Genomic DNA, 17,257 nt, shown 5'->3' on the forward strand with positions numbered 1-17,257 from the left:
GCAAAAATATAGCTATACAAACGGCAGTTTTTAGACTGTTAAATGTCAACATTTTCAAGCTCGCTCGCATTTAATCGTTATGCCATTCTCCTGGTGTTGCTGCCAGTATTATTGCTAGCAGTGAATGTTGCGCCCGGTGCGCCCGCCCCTTAAATTCCAAAGCGAAAAAAATATAGCTACAAACGGCAGTTTGGGGACTGTAAAAAATGTCAAAATTTTCAAGCTCGCTCGCTCTGCTCGTTCGTATTTAATTGATGAAATTCTCCTGATGTTGCTGCCAGTAATTTGTCGTTTCACACCGTCATTTCATAATCCATGTAAGGAAACCTTACAATGTTGCTCAATGACTGCGCTGTGGAATGTGACTATGACATTCCATTATGCATTTTAGTCCCCATTAAGTTTGCAGACTGACAGCGCAAGCACACACGCGCACACACACATACACGCGCACACACACATACACACACACGCACCCCTCAAAATTACTTTTCCTAGAGGTGCCCCCCCCCCCCAATGTCTTGACCCACGGTACGCCACTGGTCACCTAGTAATTGCCCTAGACCCGTCGAGAGAATTCCAACTCGAGGAGATTCTTCCAATCACAGCGCGGGGGGGGGGGGGTGGTGTACCGGATCCACAGCCCCAAAAGAAGAAGAAGAAGAAGAAGAAGAAGAAGAAGAAGAAGAAGAAGAAGAAGAAGAAGAAGAATTAAGAAGAAAAAGAAGAAGAAGAAGAAGAAGAAGAAGAAGAACAGCAACAACAACAATAACAACAACAACAACAAAGTTCAGCGGCCCCCTGCATTTTATCATCACCTTTTACCCTGATCTGAAGGAATAATAATGATAATGACAAAAAATGCATATTAGTAGGCCTATATAGGGATACATGGCGAGACTGAATAAATTTTAGGCTGGCCAACGCAATTAGATTTGGTGCCTACTGGTTTGGTTTTTTGTTTTGTTTTGTTTTTTCCTGTTAGATTACTCTTCAGAGACTAGTAAGACGGCGATTCGCGGCGGTGGTGTTGATTTTACTCTGAATTATTCATTTTGATTCATTTATTTCATACTGCAGGGTTGGCATGTTCAGTTTCGTAAAACAGCTTTTCAAGGGCGGCTTGCAGTAATAACAAACATCAATCTACATGAAAATACAATTTGAATACATTAAAGTAAAATTAAAAGTAGAACCAAAAAAAAAAAAGTCCCTGTAAGACCCATCAGTACTGTATAGCACTGGGATACAAGACGAAGGCCTCTCCCGACTCTAGGATATTTCCCCTAACGAATCGTATACAGCTTTGGAGTCGAAAGTTACCTATGAATTCATAACGCTTCCCTGCACATATTCGCGGACGGGAAATTCTATACCCGCTAGATTCTAGGCCTGCATTTGTGGTTTTCGAATGTACCTCGGTGGGCACTGCGAATGAAGATCGATTCAGGCCACCCTTCTCTCCCCATACAGGCACGAAGGATCTTTGCATTTTGTTTGGAATTTGAATTCAACGATCTCGTGTACACTGTTTGTGGAACATTTTGGATAACTTTCAACTGAAGAAAAAAAGATAAGACAAACAGAAATTGATTAAAACGCCAACCATGTAAAGTACTGTTGCGTGATTTCTCATTTGATGACCAAATCATTTTAAAATTATAGAGCGTAATAAACAGTGGCGTATCGGGGGGGGGGGGGGGGGGGGGGCAAGGGGGGCACGTGCCCCGGGCGACACTCCTTGGGGGCGCCAAAAGCGAAAAATACACATACAAAAATAATTATGAGAAATTTAAAGTACAAGTTTCATGTTTGACGACTTAGGGTGCTTAATTATTCCACTTTTTCTGCAGTTCTGCCAAATTTAAGGTACATTTTGTAGTTGCCTTGCGGTGATCACAAAAAAAAAGGTCTATAAAAGGGCGCAGTTTTAGCAGGGGCGTATCTAGGAACGTGATTCACAACCAAATACATGTACTGAAGAAAACTCCAGCGTTTCCTTTGCAATAATACAAGAATTTTGACTCTCTACAACTTATATATGCCTCTCTCCAACTTAAGCCTATGTGTGCCTTTTATCAATAAGCCACCATTTGTATTATTATCATTATTGTATACGATATAACTATTTGCCAACCTAAGCGAAAAATAAAAGGAGCTCACTCGCTGCGCTCGCTTGCACTAACTCTTATGCCTTGTGATTTTTTTTTTTCAGTTTGTCAGTCCATAATATATATCACCATTCATAAATCCAGCCGGACGGCCCAGCCATCATATCATAATGTTAATAATCACTTGAATTATCAACCATATATTGAAGAGAATTCCGTACTTCCTATATACGAACATGTTCAGAAAATGCTCACACTGATTTGTAAGTTTTAGCAAGCTTTTGGATTCATTGTCGCATGATCTTTTATTTATATACAGTGCAAGCCACCATATAACATTGTGCCAGCATTGTATGATTTACAAGTACAACGAACTATGAGATATAAGTGCAATGTTTCCTACACAGAAATATACAAATTTCGGCTCACTCGCTCGTACTAATTCAGAGTATTTTTTTCAAGTCCTCAGTTTGTTGGTATAAATCGTTATCTACAAGGCCGTCACTATGCTTGATTAGAATTGCAAGATTTGATAACCAAAAAATGACAAGAATTCTATGTTTTGTAAGCTGAAATACAAAAATATATCAAAACTGTGCTGATATTACATTTAAATCACCCTCAAAAGACCCCTTTTTAAGTGCTTGAAAAAGCATATAATATCATGTGGACTCTTTTTTTTTAAATCACCCTCAAAAGACCCCTTTTTAAGTGCTTGAAAAAGCATATAATATCATGTGGACTTTTTTTTTTAAATCATTATTTTAAAGACCCCTGATAACCGGGGGGATGGGGATTGGGTTGAACACTTTTTCAGAAATTAGGGGCGCGATTTTCGCGCTTGCCCCCCGTTTTCCCTAGTGTAGATCGAGGCGCGAGGTATAGTACCACAGAACTGTTCTCCTCCCCACTGGGGAAAATCTCTTTGGGGTAGTACCACCAATGTTTACGACTTATGGTTGCCAATTTGATATCACTGAAATATATATTTTGAAGAAAAGCTCTAAATAATCAAATATTAGAAGGAATTTCATAAATTTATTATTCAATATCAATATATTTGCATCAAAATAAAGGATGATCAGATTTTTAAAAAAATAATATGGGTGTTAAAGCCCTTAGCATAATGGTTTCGTTAGATTTTGTTCTATTCAGACAAAATGGCGAGCTCCATGCAGAAAGTACTGCGATCTGTTTTACAGGTGAGGCATTGCAAAACTCTTAATTAAATGACTTGCTAGTTTGACGTAATACTTGTGTAATTGCCAGGGAATATGCCACATTCTGAAAGGGTCAAGACTGTGACTGACTCCATGAAGTCACTTAACTCGCTTTACTTTACTTTACTTTGCCGGAACAATGATGTAGACATCCTATAAAAATCTTCTCTGTCTACTGCCTGGTCTAACCCAGTTAGATCTACGTCTGTAGTGACTAGTGTAAAGACAGCCAGTATGACAGTGTGACTGTAGTGTAACCGCACCGGCCGCGTCTTTGAACCAACAACCTAGGTAGTGAGCGTGAGTAGTGTGATCCTGAGTGTGTGACTGTATAGTGTGGACAGTTGGACAGGGCAGTTAGGGCCTGTTCATTGTCGCATTGATCCTGCGATGTGTGGAGGTTGTTGCATATCGATAGTTTGAATTTCGCACTTTACTTGATTTGTACCATTTTGTTTTCATGAACTTTGAGGGAATGCACTTAAGTTAAATTTACCTTTATATTCGTAAGAGTGGTCTTGCCTTCAGCATGGAAACGGTTGAATCAAGGGCAACATGCTTTAGGTTTTGTATCTAGTCTCTCGTCAACTTGTCTTTGCCTCCCCACGGCCCAACAATATGAAAAATACAGACTGATTTTTCGTTGGTCAACTTCAAGCTGCTCTCTTTTTCCAGCAGGGTGCTAATACTGTCACTGACACTGTCTCCACTTAAAGTGCGTCTAGTGTGAGTGCAAGTGGAAGTGGGAGTGCCCTGAGTGGCTAGGCTAGAGCATGTTATTTGTGTACGTGTAGGCTGAGAAAAAACAAACAAACATTAATTAATTCAGGCATCTGAGTCCTGACTGTCTAAAAGTGTGCTTCCGTATATAATTCACCAACAATGAATTTTTGTTATAGATAGGCTGGCTCAACTAACTTTAGACTTGACTAGAGTAGAATCTAGTGATAGAGGTCAGAGTAGATGTAGGCCCTACATGTAGATCTGTTTAGCTGTCTGTAGACCCTACCATATACAATGATACATTTAATAGGGCCTAAAATGATTGTAAAATATATAAATCAAGCTACCCATAATTCACCAAATTCAACCATAGCGCCATCCAGAATTCAACGGCCTGCTACATGTAGAAACCTAAAACATGCTGCCCACAAACCCTGTTCAAATTTTGAGTGCCAGCTGCATGTAAGGTAGGCTTTTGCATGCAGTTGAAATTTGGCATTGGAGGTCGAACCTTGGTGCTGGTTTTTTCTTTGACATTTATTCAGTCTGTTCCCATTGTCTTTTAGTCTCAACACATATTGCAAAACAAACTTTTCATTCAGAGAAGTAAATTCATTTCATGTTTATAATTTCAACTGTCATTCAGTAGCTAATAAATTTTGTTCTCCTCTTTCTGCATGGGCATTTAGATACATTAACTCGGATAGAACTAAGTGGGCATGTAGGTTTGAAGAACTCTGCCCACTTGTTCACCAGTTATAGCATGAGTAGAATATGCATGAAAATGTGATTCAGAGAAAATAATTTGCACATGTTTTTGTTATGCTGGTATGACATCTTGGTGAAATGCACAAAGTTGTCTACATCATGAAATGTTCCAACATTTATGGTTGTTTCTTATGTTGTTTTTTGAGAGAGGCAACTTAATCATGTTGCAGTTCATTTATTACATGCATTTTGTATTTCTTGTTCAGGTCACAAAGTCCCCCAAGTATGGCATACACAGATGTTTGTCTACTACATCCTGTACGAAACAGGTGAGTTTGCACTATACATTATAGTGTCCAGCATGCCCATTACATGTGGGGTACAAGTGTGTTTAAAATACAGCAAGAGACATGATGATTTAGAGGAATATGTTTAAAAATGTAGACATCATGTAAATACATGTCTTTGATCTTTGGGCATCGACTGTTTGATTAAAAGAAATATGTCAACCTGGACTATATCTGGTGATTTAACATATGTTTCATGTGATATTTAACCATGGGTTAAATGGACAGTGCTATGGTACACCCCAAATGAAATGCAGGAAAACATTCAAATTACAACTGTAGATGTTAGTCTACAGTTATCTTTCTTGCATTTGTATTATAAAAAGTGTTTAGAGTAATCATTGAATTAATTGGACCTTCACTTTTTTTTTTTCCTTTTTGCATAAGGAACATAGCAGTGATTATTTACCTAAATTTCTGGCTGTTGTTTTTATTTGTCTCTTGTTGATTTTTGTATCAAATCAATTAGGCCAATTCTGATGAGATGAGAACGGTAACTTTGATTCCTGGTGATGGAGTTGGACCAGAACTCATGCAGTCTGTCAAAGAAGTCTTTAAGGCTGGTGGTGTCCCAGTGCAGTTTGAGGAAATCTTTGTCAGGTTGGTACTTTTGCATGTTACGTATCGGGTATGAAAATACAGACAAAGCAGAAGGCTGGGTTGCCTTTTGAATTGAAAAGACGTCTGCAAATTTTTGATTTTCAAGTTGATTCTGAATGTATAGTTTTGTGGGATATGAGTTTGATTAATGTTCCTTGCTGTCAATACATCTTCCAAAAGAAAGTAGTGATTGTGCCTTGTATGATAAAGTAAAATAGTATGGTTAAACTTTTGGAGTGTACACATTACATTGACCTAAGTTGATGACCACCCAGATTTCCATTTGATTGTATTTTTTTTTTCATTGATATGGCAACAGCTATGTTTTTCCCCATAAAGAAAACGAACTGCATTTATATTAGGAATAAGTGGCAGTTAACATTCTATTGGTGTAAAATACAAAACCTTGTGGAGAACAGTGTCAATGCGTCACAGGAAAAAACAACCTAGGAATAAATGCATTTAGTGGAGCTGATGCACCAACATTACTTCACGTCCTCCCAATTTACTCCATGACCGGAATGAGAGATGTGCCATTGTACCTTGAACACACAGTGAAATTATGGACAACCGCAGTGCTGATGTTGAGGAGGTGGTGGAGTCTCTGAAGAGAACGCATGTGGCCCTGAAGGGGATCATCCACACCCCCGAGGGAGGAGTAGGGCAGCTCCGGACCCTCAACATGAAGCTCAGGTGAGGCATGGCCTAGGAAGAGTACAGTCAACCTTGCTCAAGTCGCCTCGCATAAGTCGAATTATCGCCTAAGTCAAAGGTCTTTTAAAGTCATCTTCTCTTTATATTATATTGATTTTGATTCCTCATAAGTCAAATTTTCCTGAAGTCGAAGCAATTTCTTCAGTCCAAACAGATTCAACTCGGGCATGGTTGACTGTATTTCGCATTTGTGCACATGTAGCTACAACGTCTGCTGAATTTACACAAGTGAGTTTTATTCTGTGCTCCTAATACGAGGGTGTGTTTGTATGTACTGGTATGTGTGCCAGTCTGTGATTGGTTTCAGTGAGCACACTGCAAAGAGCTATGTCATCTTTGCTTTCAAAGGTTATTGCAGCACAGAAGAGAAAGAAGGAAACAAAGGAACATCATGGCTGTTATAATGTAATCTTACACAATCATGAAGCATCGTGGTGTTCTTATGTCTAAATCTGCTGTTATGTCTCACTTGACTATCTGCCAAAGCTAGAAATGAGCTGGACCTGTTTGCCAATGTTGTGCGCTGCCGTACCCTCCCCGGACTCAAGACCAGGCACAGCAATCTGGACTTTGTTGTCATCAGGGAGCAGACTGAGGGAGAGTACAGTGCCCTTGAGCATGAGGTATGTTTACAGCGATTGAGAACCAATTTTTGCATATATTAGAATTGCTTGAAGTTACGCAATTTTCACTATCAATAACAGAGTGGCCTAATTTCTGCCACCAAAGACAAAATACAACTCGTGGACACAAGCATGATATAAGTGATTGATCATTTGAAGTTATTCTAAGGGTGCATTCCAGCGCTCAAATGCGAATCAAAAAGAACCAATCCAAAGTGAACCAAATCAAACTGTGCCAGATATGGAGCGTTCGAGCTCTCTGTTGAGAAAGCGTACCACATGAGTTATTTTCAGAGGGGGTCATGCATTTTCTAGCAAGAGGGTCATTCACCTGGTGCACTTAAACTACTTGTACAGATGTTCTGAACAAAGGGAATGAACTCTTTGCATTATGACATTAATGCATGTTACATGCATCCTTCACATGCAAACTTTTGGTACACTTTTGGTACCCTTTCGGAGCACATCGGGAAGTGGTCCACTTTTGTCTCTGTTTTGTTTGGTACGGTACACTTCAGGAACGTTTGAGTGCTCCTCTGGCGCAGGTCCAGTACTGTTCGGTTCACTGTAGGAGAGCGCTCGAACGCACCCTAAAACATCTCAGCTGTTGTTAATTTCACAGATATCAAGTCTACAGTGTACTTCCAACAAAAGCATTTCAACGTATATGCTGTATACAATAAAAGATACAGTATTATCACTCGTGATACCTCTGTTGGTCTCCCTGTTTTAAGCGTGCATGTTAAATCTGTTCGACTGGACTTACTTGTGAAAATCAAGGAGAGAACAGTTTTGTGACTCGTCCGTGACTCGTCTCTGACTTGTCTGTTACTAGTCCGTGACTCGGCGTGCAGACAATAGAGGCAGTAACATCGCCCATTCACCCTCCACGGATGAATGCTCGCCAGCCAGACAGAGCTGAAGAAGTGACTCGGACGAGTCACGAAACTGTTCTCTCCGTGATTTTCACAAGTAACTCCAGTCGAACAGATTTAATTTGCACGCTATTAGCATACTACCTGGATGAATACAAATCTACATCAATATCTCCTGTTTTGCAAATGGGGACATACTGCACTTTGTGACAGTCAATGAACAAGTCTTGTTTCCTCTATCTCAATGCAGAGTGTTCCAGGAGTCGTGGAGTGTTTGAAGATCATCACTAGAGCCAAATCAGAGAGAATAGCAAAGTTTGCCTTCGACTATGCCACCAAGCACAGCAGGAAGAAGGTCACAGCCATACACAAAGCAAACATCATGTACGTTCAAGCCTGTTAAAAATTCAGAGCACTGCGTATGACATGCTTATCCCATACACTTGTTCTCTCAATGGTCAGCTTGAAAGTAACAAGAACAAACAATGAATGAATGGATACAGAGGTGATACAAGAAATGAGTTAATCAGTGTATGTAATATATTTGTCCCAATGATGGTTATATTTCATGATATTGCATTACATACATGCTCGATTCCTTTCCAGGTGACATGTTTAATGGAACTTCAATTTACGAGTGTTCTTTGTGAGATGAAGTGCAAATTCATTAGTTGAAAGAGAGAGACAGTGTATAGAGCTGTTTGGTAGTTTCTGCACTATCCAGCTATAGCATCTAATGCCTTATTCAATTGTGGATACTATTGAATGGCAGTATGTTGCCCCATGGTTGTCAATATGTTAATATACAGTACTTAAGAATAATTTCTTTCTAGATTATGACTGTTCGTTTGTTGCTGTTTTTCAGTAAAAGGCATGGACAGTACCAGTGAATGTAATGTTAACGTTTAGAATGACTGTGTATAAACAAGTCCAGAATTTTGCTGTAAGATGTGAAGTCTCAACCAAACAAGCTGATTGCCCCAAATTTTGCCAGGTACAGCTGTAGTTATGGAGAAAATGAAAAGTTGAAATCATTAGGCAGTTGACAAGGGCTTAAAGTAATCATAAGCTGAAACTGGAATGGTTCTTCTCATTTGTCTCATGGCTACAATGATTTAACTGGATCAGAAAATGAAAAAATTCTCACATTTTACCCTAAATAATGACTGCAGGAAACTCAGTGATGGTCTCTTTCTGGAGAGCTGCCGGCAGGTCTCCACCCTGTACCCCAAGATTGAGTTTGAATCCATGATTGTCGACAATACCTGCATGCAGCTGGTCTCCAACCCGCATCAGTTTGACGTGATGGTCACGCCCAATCTCTACGGCAACATCGTGGATAACCTCGCTGCAGGAATGGTTGGAGGGGCCGGTGTGGTGCCAGGAGAGAACTTCTCAAAGGACTATGCAATATTCGAACCAGTGAGTACAGCACCAACTTGTGTGTCTATGTGTGCGTGTGTGCATGTTTGTATATAAGTAAGATAGAATGTGTGACTTGTTAGTGTGTGCAATAGAGAGGAAGAAAGAGTATGTGTTTGTGTGTGTATGTATGTCTGTGATTGTTCCTTGTGTTTATGAGACTTGAATTTCTGTGGGTGATTGCATAATTTGATTGTTTTCAAAGTCAGTCTAGTTACATACCCTGTATTCACCTGGGTTGGATCAGAAAGTGCACAAGGTCACTGAAGTATTACATAATGTTTTCAACATTATGTCAACCTTCACATCCAACTAGAGGCCATTCAATTTCCCTACTTCACTTCCAGCTGAATTCATTTATGTGCTTGTAATGCAGTGTGTATGCCTTCATTGCTGCTATCAAACTTCATTAAATTTTTTTGTTGTTAGGAACAATATTTGACACAAAACTTTGCTGTGATGCCTAAAAATCCACTGTGAGAGATGACTTGCCTTTGATTTTTCATTGGATTTCTTTTGTGTGGTATATTCATGCAATGAGGATCACTGATGGAAAGTTCTTTGCACTCTAATCCACTCTATTTATGTGTATTCTGTGGTGACGAAAGTTGGAAAGTGATCAACAGTATGCTGAGGAGTGATAGTCCATGCCATAGTATATATCTGTAGAGATTGGGTGTGGCAGAGTCGAGTGGTAACAGGTATGGACCTGGTGCCTGTGGAGGTAAAAAATGACTTGTTACAACTTTCATCACATTTTCACAATCTTTCTAGGGTGCAAGACACACCTTCTCCCAGGCCGTGGGTCGAAACATCGCCAACCCTACTGCCATGTTGCTCAGTGCAGCAAACATGCTCAAACACCTCAAGTAAGCAGCACTGTACTCTCTTTAGGCCAGGATCCAATATTACAATAGACATCGTTGCACACTGGCACTGGTCGACGGTCCAGGACCAGTAAAAATCGCTGTCGGACCAGAAACTTTTTAGGAATAGACCAGTAAAAAAAGGAAAAACTGGGTATACCTACTGGTTTGACAGACAGGTCGACCAGAGTGTGCAGCCCTGCAATAGACATGTAAATGTGACTATTGGCATGGTAGTAGCCCATCAATTAGTAAAAATACGTCATTATACTAGATTTAAGAGAGAGAGATAGCAGTAGTGTCTCTAATTCATTGTGTAAGTGTGAAAGTATTACTTTATGGTATGTTGAACTGATATAATGTGACCAGAAACATATCAGAAATGCTGGTGATAAGATGAAGACCTACTAGTATTGATTTTGATTTTTATCATTGGCATTATTGTTATTGGCCTTGCTATTGTATTGAGCAGTATTATCAATGTTTAGAGTAGTAGTAGTAGTAGTAGTAGTAGTAGTAGTAGTGGTGGTGGTGATGGTGGTGAAAGTAGTACAGTATTCATCGCATAATCGGGCATCTGATAATCGGGAACCTCGCTTAAACGACATACGCTTCCCAGAAACATTTCCAATGCACGTTATTTTCGCTGGATAATCGGGCGGGGACCTCTGATAAACGGGACAATTTTTCTTCAAGCGATCTTTGATTTTGCTGATATTTTACACAAAAAATCTACCAAAATACCACAACAATATTTCAAAGATTCCGTATCAGTTGTTGTTTACATCAAACTTACAAAGCAAGCTTCGGACTGGTGTGTTTTGACTTCCGTCCATCCAGTACACGTACATTTCAGCTCGCTGCCCGCCTTCGCTTTTCTGTACATGTGTATATAAATGGCGAGCTAGATCGCTACATATTGACAACACATGTACAATGTACAGTGCAGTGATCGCGGCAAGTAAACAATCAAGCCGTGATGATTGAATGATTGAAGGACTTTTCATTGACGTTCCCACATCAGTTCTGGGTAATCATTTCCCATGGTCGTGGATATGTATTTATACAGAACGCCCTACGTGTCCAAGAATTTTACGAATGTTTAAGAAAGTGCTAGCTTTTCATCCACATATTTTGTGTTCGAAGAGAGGTGACAGAAGAAGAACCAGTTGCGATTACTCTACAACACTGCGAGAATGCAGGGAGAGCTAGAGGGTCGCGCCGAGGGGTAGCGTGGTTGTGTATTCATGTACATGTACAGTACGTCAGTATGCATGCGTATGTGTGTGTGTGTGTGTGTGTGTGTGTGCACTTCATGTACATGTCGTATGCCATTAGTGTATGGTGAGTGCTCATCGCGAAATCGGGCACCTCGCTTAAAGAGACCGTGTTTGCTACTCCCAACCTGTCCCGATTATGCGATGAATACTGTAGAAGTGAAAGTAGTTGTAGTTGTAGTAGTAGTGGTGGCAGTAGTGGTGCTTGTTGAAATCATAGTACTTGCAGTAGATGTAGTAACACCAGGATGATAATGTTGACAATGGTTATGAAAATCATTATTTTATCATTACTGTCTTTAGTCTGTTAAAAGCTATAATGTCACATTCTGTGGGAAAAAAAAAGAGAGTAAAGCTGAGTAAAGTATGTCTCATCTGCTGCTCTTATTTCAGCCTTGATGTCTATGCTAAGTCCCTGGTTGATGCTGTGGAGAGGGTCATCAAAGCAGGAAAAGTAAGTCAGTTGATTTTCATGGTGAAAAATCGAACAAAACAAACTAAAGATCATCCAGTCTATCCCCCTTCATGTGAGAGTACAGCAAATTCCTGACAGTGCTGCATGCCCCATAGATTTTTTCACAAGGGGGAAGTGTTTCGGTAAATGCAGGGAACACAAAAAATGGCGCATCCATTTAATAGCTGAATTCAAGATGCTGTGTGAAATTTCTGGCAGTTATTCCTCCTGTTCTTTCATTTTGCTCGGGTGGACAAATTAATTCTTAACCAGGCCATTTAAGTCTCGACTGACTAGTATTCCCATCAATGTAGTCTTCTAAATTTGGTATCATGTGACAAGTATTCATTTAAAGTCCAAATTTTATTCATGTTGATGTCATTTGTCAGGAAACAAAATTATTGTGAGAAAAATATAAAACTTCCAATCATATATTGGAGTGCCATTATGTACCTAATAGTTCTGTCACATTTTGTCCGCTAAATATGGTCTTATTTAATGAGTGTACAATGTAAGTCCATATTTCATTCATGAAAATGCCATTTTGCAGAGGAAGCAGAATTATGCTGGAAAATATAAATTTTCTGTTCATGCCATCTGACTGAACATGATAGTAGACTGGGCGTGAAGAAGCTTATCTGCCAGTTGTTTGTCTCAATTAATCTCAGCTGGGTGAGACGGAAGTTTTGAGGAGAGAGACAAGGAGAAAGGAGGACAAGCCGATATTCATAAAATCACCACAAGACTTGAAAGTGACAAATCAGTCTCTAAAATATTTTCGCTTTGTGTGGGCATTGCCACTCTGCTTGAACTCTGCAACATCTACATATTGTATTTGTTTAATGTCGTTGTTAGCCTAGAATTATTGTTTCAATTGTTGGGGCAACCACATACAACTGGCTTTCAGTTCATCACCCGTCAACCTACTCAAATTCATTCATGCATGGATCATTCTCATTTCTAATCAACAGGTTCGAACCCGCGATCTCGGCGGTTATGCCACATCCCAGGACTTCACTGCAGAGGTCATCAACAACATGAGATAGGACTCACACTGTCTTGCCATTCTCTCACGGGACTTTGAAGTGAAAGATAGAATGTATTTATGTCAGAGTTGCTGAAACATTTATTTATGAGAAAAATTCAACTCCAGTTTTTGCTTTCATGTTCAAATATATTTCATGTTACAAACTGTTTCAATATCTCAAAAAGAGAAGACTTTTTGATGAAGGGTGCAAATGATTAATTGGTGAAACAAATTGTTATAACAATTACAGATCCAATTGTTAGTGAAACTTGTGAGTTCTTTTACCTGCATTTGATTTCTTTTCCTTATTAAAATAAAGTGTTTATTTGAAAAGAAAGGTAAAAAAGAAAGAAAAAGAAAACAGAAGCAGAGGCATGTACTTAATAAGTAAAAATATAATATTGAACTGAAATCTACCCTTGTCTACAGTGGTATAACTGCAAATTAATTCAAAACCTACCAAAAATAACCAATCAATAGATGTTGCATGATGGTGACCTCTTCATGGAATGAGCAGTTTTTCCAATTGGTGAAAGCACCAACCAACATGCCTGTTCATGGGAATTGTTTTGTGGTTAGGTTTCATCATTTATTAAAAGCGCAGTTGTATGTATTTCATATCATTCTTGAGAAAGTTGCATCAGAAAGAAAATTGAGAGAAAAAAAAAGAAGAAGGAATAGTCCCCATTATAGTGATCTAGTTTTGGGAGCTGCAAAGGCAGGCTATCTATATCGCACAAAGTACATGTGAGTTTTTACTATATACTGTGTGTGACCTGCATGCTTTTTAATCTTGTACCAAATAAGATATTATGATGTAGTATATGTTCTCGTTCTATCTTGAAAGATATTTTTCATTGTTTTCATGCAGATTTGAAAGTGGGAATAATCACATTAATGGAGTGGAGTTTACTGTAACATTATAATTTATGCAGTGTTGGAAAGTTTCATGAGAGCCTGTACAAGAGATAAATGTTCTGAAAAATAACTTGTGAAGTGTATTCATCACTTCCTAATTAAGCATGTGCATTATTGGTGGTTGGAGTAGAATTTTCATGTGTTGATTTAATTGTACTGATTTCATCAGTAACCACAGTATTTGGCATATATTTTGAACAAAGTCTTTATGAATGAAATTGATCTCGCACGACTCATTCATGTGTTTGACAAATGTTGGTAGAGTTGATGTGACACTCTGGTCCAATTTTTGGTGCTAGTAAAAGGGTTACTTCAAACAATTGAAAATTGTGTTTTGTGGACCTTGCGTGTTATTTCTGCAAACTGTGAGATGACTGTGTACAGCATAGAGGACAACTCCCCTGTGGTAGCCGGGGCAGCAGAATGTTTTTCAGGGTGGGGCTGCAAGATGGGGTGGGGGGGGGGGGGGGGTCAGGTCAAAGTTTCTCCCCCTTAGGCAGGAAGAATATAGGATCAAACCTATGGGAATTCATGGGTGTTGTGATTTTTTTTTTTGAACTTCAAAGCCTCTATTCTCAGTACATGTACACTTTTCCATAATGTGTATTTTCTTTCCATTTTTAGATGCTGCTCTTTCAGAACTTGCCCTTGACTAAAAAACTGTCTGGTGACTTTTTGGTGGTTTTGTGATGCTGGGTCACATATGATGTCAATGACATTTATGGCTGGTGGTGTGGAATGAGTTGAACGAGATACGAGAGAGGTGCATGTAAGTGCGAGAGAGAATTTACTGATTCCCGATACTAAGTCCCCGTTATCACATTGCAAACAAGTCGGGGATTCACAATTTTTCAGTTCAACAAATACCAAAGATGCATGCTACGACCAGCAAATCAATCATGAATTGAGTTAGACAGAGAGAGAGACAGACAGACAGACAGACAGACGGATAGATAAAGTAAAGGAATAAGGAAGCTGTACTGGGTCTGTGTGAGTAGTTGTGTGTATGCATACATATCTGTTTGTGTTTGTGTGTGTGCTTTCTCAGAGCCAATTGACGTGATGGAAAAGCAAACAGAAAAATGTTCAGTTCTGTAGGGATGAGAGGCAGGCACTGGGAAGTTATGTGTATAAAAGGACTTAATAGTGTATGTATGTGCATGTGTGTGTCCAGTAGAGTACAAATGTGAATCTTGCATGGGCAGGTTGGGTGAACAACCACACGGTTTCACACACCTACACACTAATCAAACATACAGAATCACAGATATAACAGTACAATGCATTAGTACTATAGTAGGATAGGTTTGTGGTCTGTAAAGCTAACCAGGAGGTTCAAGAGCTGCAGTTTCAACTGGCTATGATTATGCAAACAGCTGCCGTTTTCTAGGGATGAATGAAATGACTCCACAAGTGCATTTATGTCTTTGATAATGGACCTCCTACACATGGGCGTTCACAGATTGTTAAATAATTCCTGCACCCGTTTCTGTCATAAGTGTCACAATATACATGCTTTCCTGCTTTGATCTCATCATTATCGATGACAGCCACTCGAAACAAAAACAAGACGGCGCTTTCAGAAATCTAAAAACTATATGCACAAAAGATAACAGCTCTCCTATACAGTATCAAGAAAAATGTATGTGTAGTTGTAGGGTATATTGGGAAATCATTGTACAAACAATGTCATTTGCTAAATGCACATACTTTACAAGAGAAAGCAAATGTTTTGGCAGGTTGATAATGAATAAAATGAAAGAGCATGAAGTCCTGTAAGAAGGTAGATCCAAGTAATACAACAAATCCCCTTACTTCTCAGGTCATACATCATGTAAAAGATGAAGAAAAAAAGTTCTGAATTACATATGAGCAGTCTATTCGAAAGGATCTTTATTTCAACTACAAAATGATGAAACACTAAATTTTAGACTAAGCAAAGTACAGTGTTCCATAAGCATATATGTATAATAGGCTTCACTGAATTTCTAGGCAGAGCTCTGGCTGTACTTTGTACTACCTTTACTCAAAGAGAGCATACATCTATGATGACAAAACTTGTGTGACCTCAAGTTTATGGTACAAATATTTGTCTTGACCTTTAAAGGTACATACACTCAACAATTACACTTCCCCGTGGAGACTATGAAGGCCATCAAGACTTTTTGGACAAAGGTGCTTCTCCTGCACCTATGAACGACTTCTTTCATGAAAGAAAGATATTATTCAGAGGGGTGAAGGTTAAAGGCATAGTTTACCATTTGCAGATGAAACAAAAACCCAGCATTAGTGCTTTAAACTAGTTCTAAATGCGAGTTAGGGATAGAAACAACCACTGTAAAAAAAATGAATCCGTATAATCGATGTTAAGTATTGTTAAATACACAAAATGTGAACAATAATTATAATGAGAATACTTCCAGATTAAACCGTCTACAGTTACGGTTTACTGAGAAAAATACTGATATCTACTTATATTTTAGGCTTTATTGCAAAAATGTTATATGGTAGGTCGTTTTGTGATACAACAGACCTACACATGCATCAAATGTGATATCTTGAACATTTTTAAAATCATTGCTCCCAAAGGTAAACTGGACCTTTAAGGTGTGGGTTTCTTCAATATGTCTCCCTCTACAAATAAAATTTGTTAAGATAGCAACTGCTGATCTGTAAATTAACAAACATGTTGGAAAAAGGAACCAGTGGGACTCGAACCTGTCATCTACTGCTTTCCAGGCAACAACACTACCACCAGGCTGTACCTGGTAGCCGGCAGTAACACGATGAATATGGAACAAATACCCAAGCTCCGAAGTTCCGACATTGTTATGTTAAGTAGTCCAAGGCGGACAAGGCATATTAAATGAAAGAAAGATATTATTCAGAGGGGTGAAGGTTCAGGTGTGAGTTTCTTCAATTTGTCTCCCTCTACAAATTAAATTTGTTAAGATCGCAACTGCTGATCTTAAATTGTGATCTTAACAAATTCAATTTGTAGAGGGAGACAAAGTGAAGAAACACCTGAAGACTTCCTTCATGTTTGGATAAAACTCTGATAATGGGTCTTTAAAGGACATAAAAATGTGAAAGCATTTGGACAGCTGACAAATAGAAGATTGCAATAATCCACTTAGTGAGCTACATAAAACAATGATTCTTGCACAAAATTCCTCCTAATTTTACAGGTATCTCCTTTTTGTGTCTTCCAGAGCAATAGAAATATTTGAGATGTTTCCTTTTAATCCCAATATCAATCACACTCAACTTGGGATAATTTATGCACAATTTCTGTACAATGCAGACAAAAGAAAGACATCTTTGAGCTACTGTAAAACATGATATATTCGCGGCATGATTTTTTTTTTGCGA

At 38.9% G+C, this 17,257-nt stretch overlaps 1 protein-coding gene across 2 annotated transcripts; it reads left to right on the top strand.

Moving 5' to 3' along the window:
• Positions 1–3,269: 3,269 nt before the first annotated feature.
• Positions 3,270–14,212, top strand: LOC140241349 (isocitrate dehydrogenase [NAD] subunit beta, mitochondrial-like). Of its 2 annotated transcripts, none has more exons than XM_072321083.1 (10): positions 3,270–3,313; positions 5,029–5,091; positions 5,579–5,709; positions 6,265–6,402; positions 6,914–7,046; positions 8,172–8,305; positions 9,094–9,343; positions 10,118–10,212; positions 11,880–11,940; positions 12,912–14,212. In XM_072321083.1, the coding sequence occupies exons 1-10, from the start codon at positions 3,272–3,274 to the stop codon at positions 12,984–12,986; spliced, it is 1,122 nt and encodes a 373-aa protein (XP_072177184.1). In that variant the 5' UTR covers positions 3,270–3,271; the 3' UTR covers positions 12,987–14,212. The 2 variants fall into 2 exon arrangements, with proteins under 2 accessions (XP_072177184.1, XP_072177185.1); XM_072321084.1 differs by lacking the exon at positions 3,270–3,313 and adding an exon at positions 3,659–3,731.
• The last annotated feature ends 3,045 nt before the right edge of the window (positions 14,213–17,257 follow it).

Source organism: Diadema setosum, chromosome 18 (genome assembly GCF_964275005.1).
Source record: "Diadema setosum chromosome 18, eeDiaSeto1, whole genome shotgun sequence".
Taxonomy (NCBI): Eukaryota; Metazoa; Echinodermata; class Echinoidea; order Diadematoida; family Diadematidae; genus Diadema; species Diadema setosum.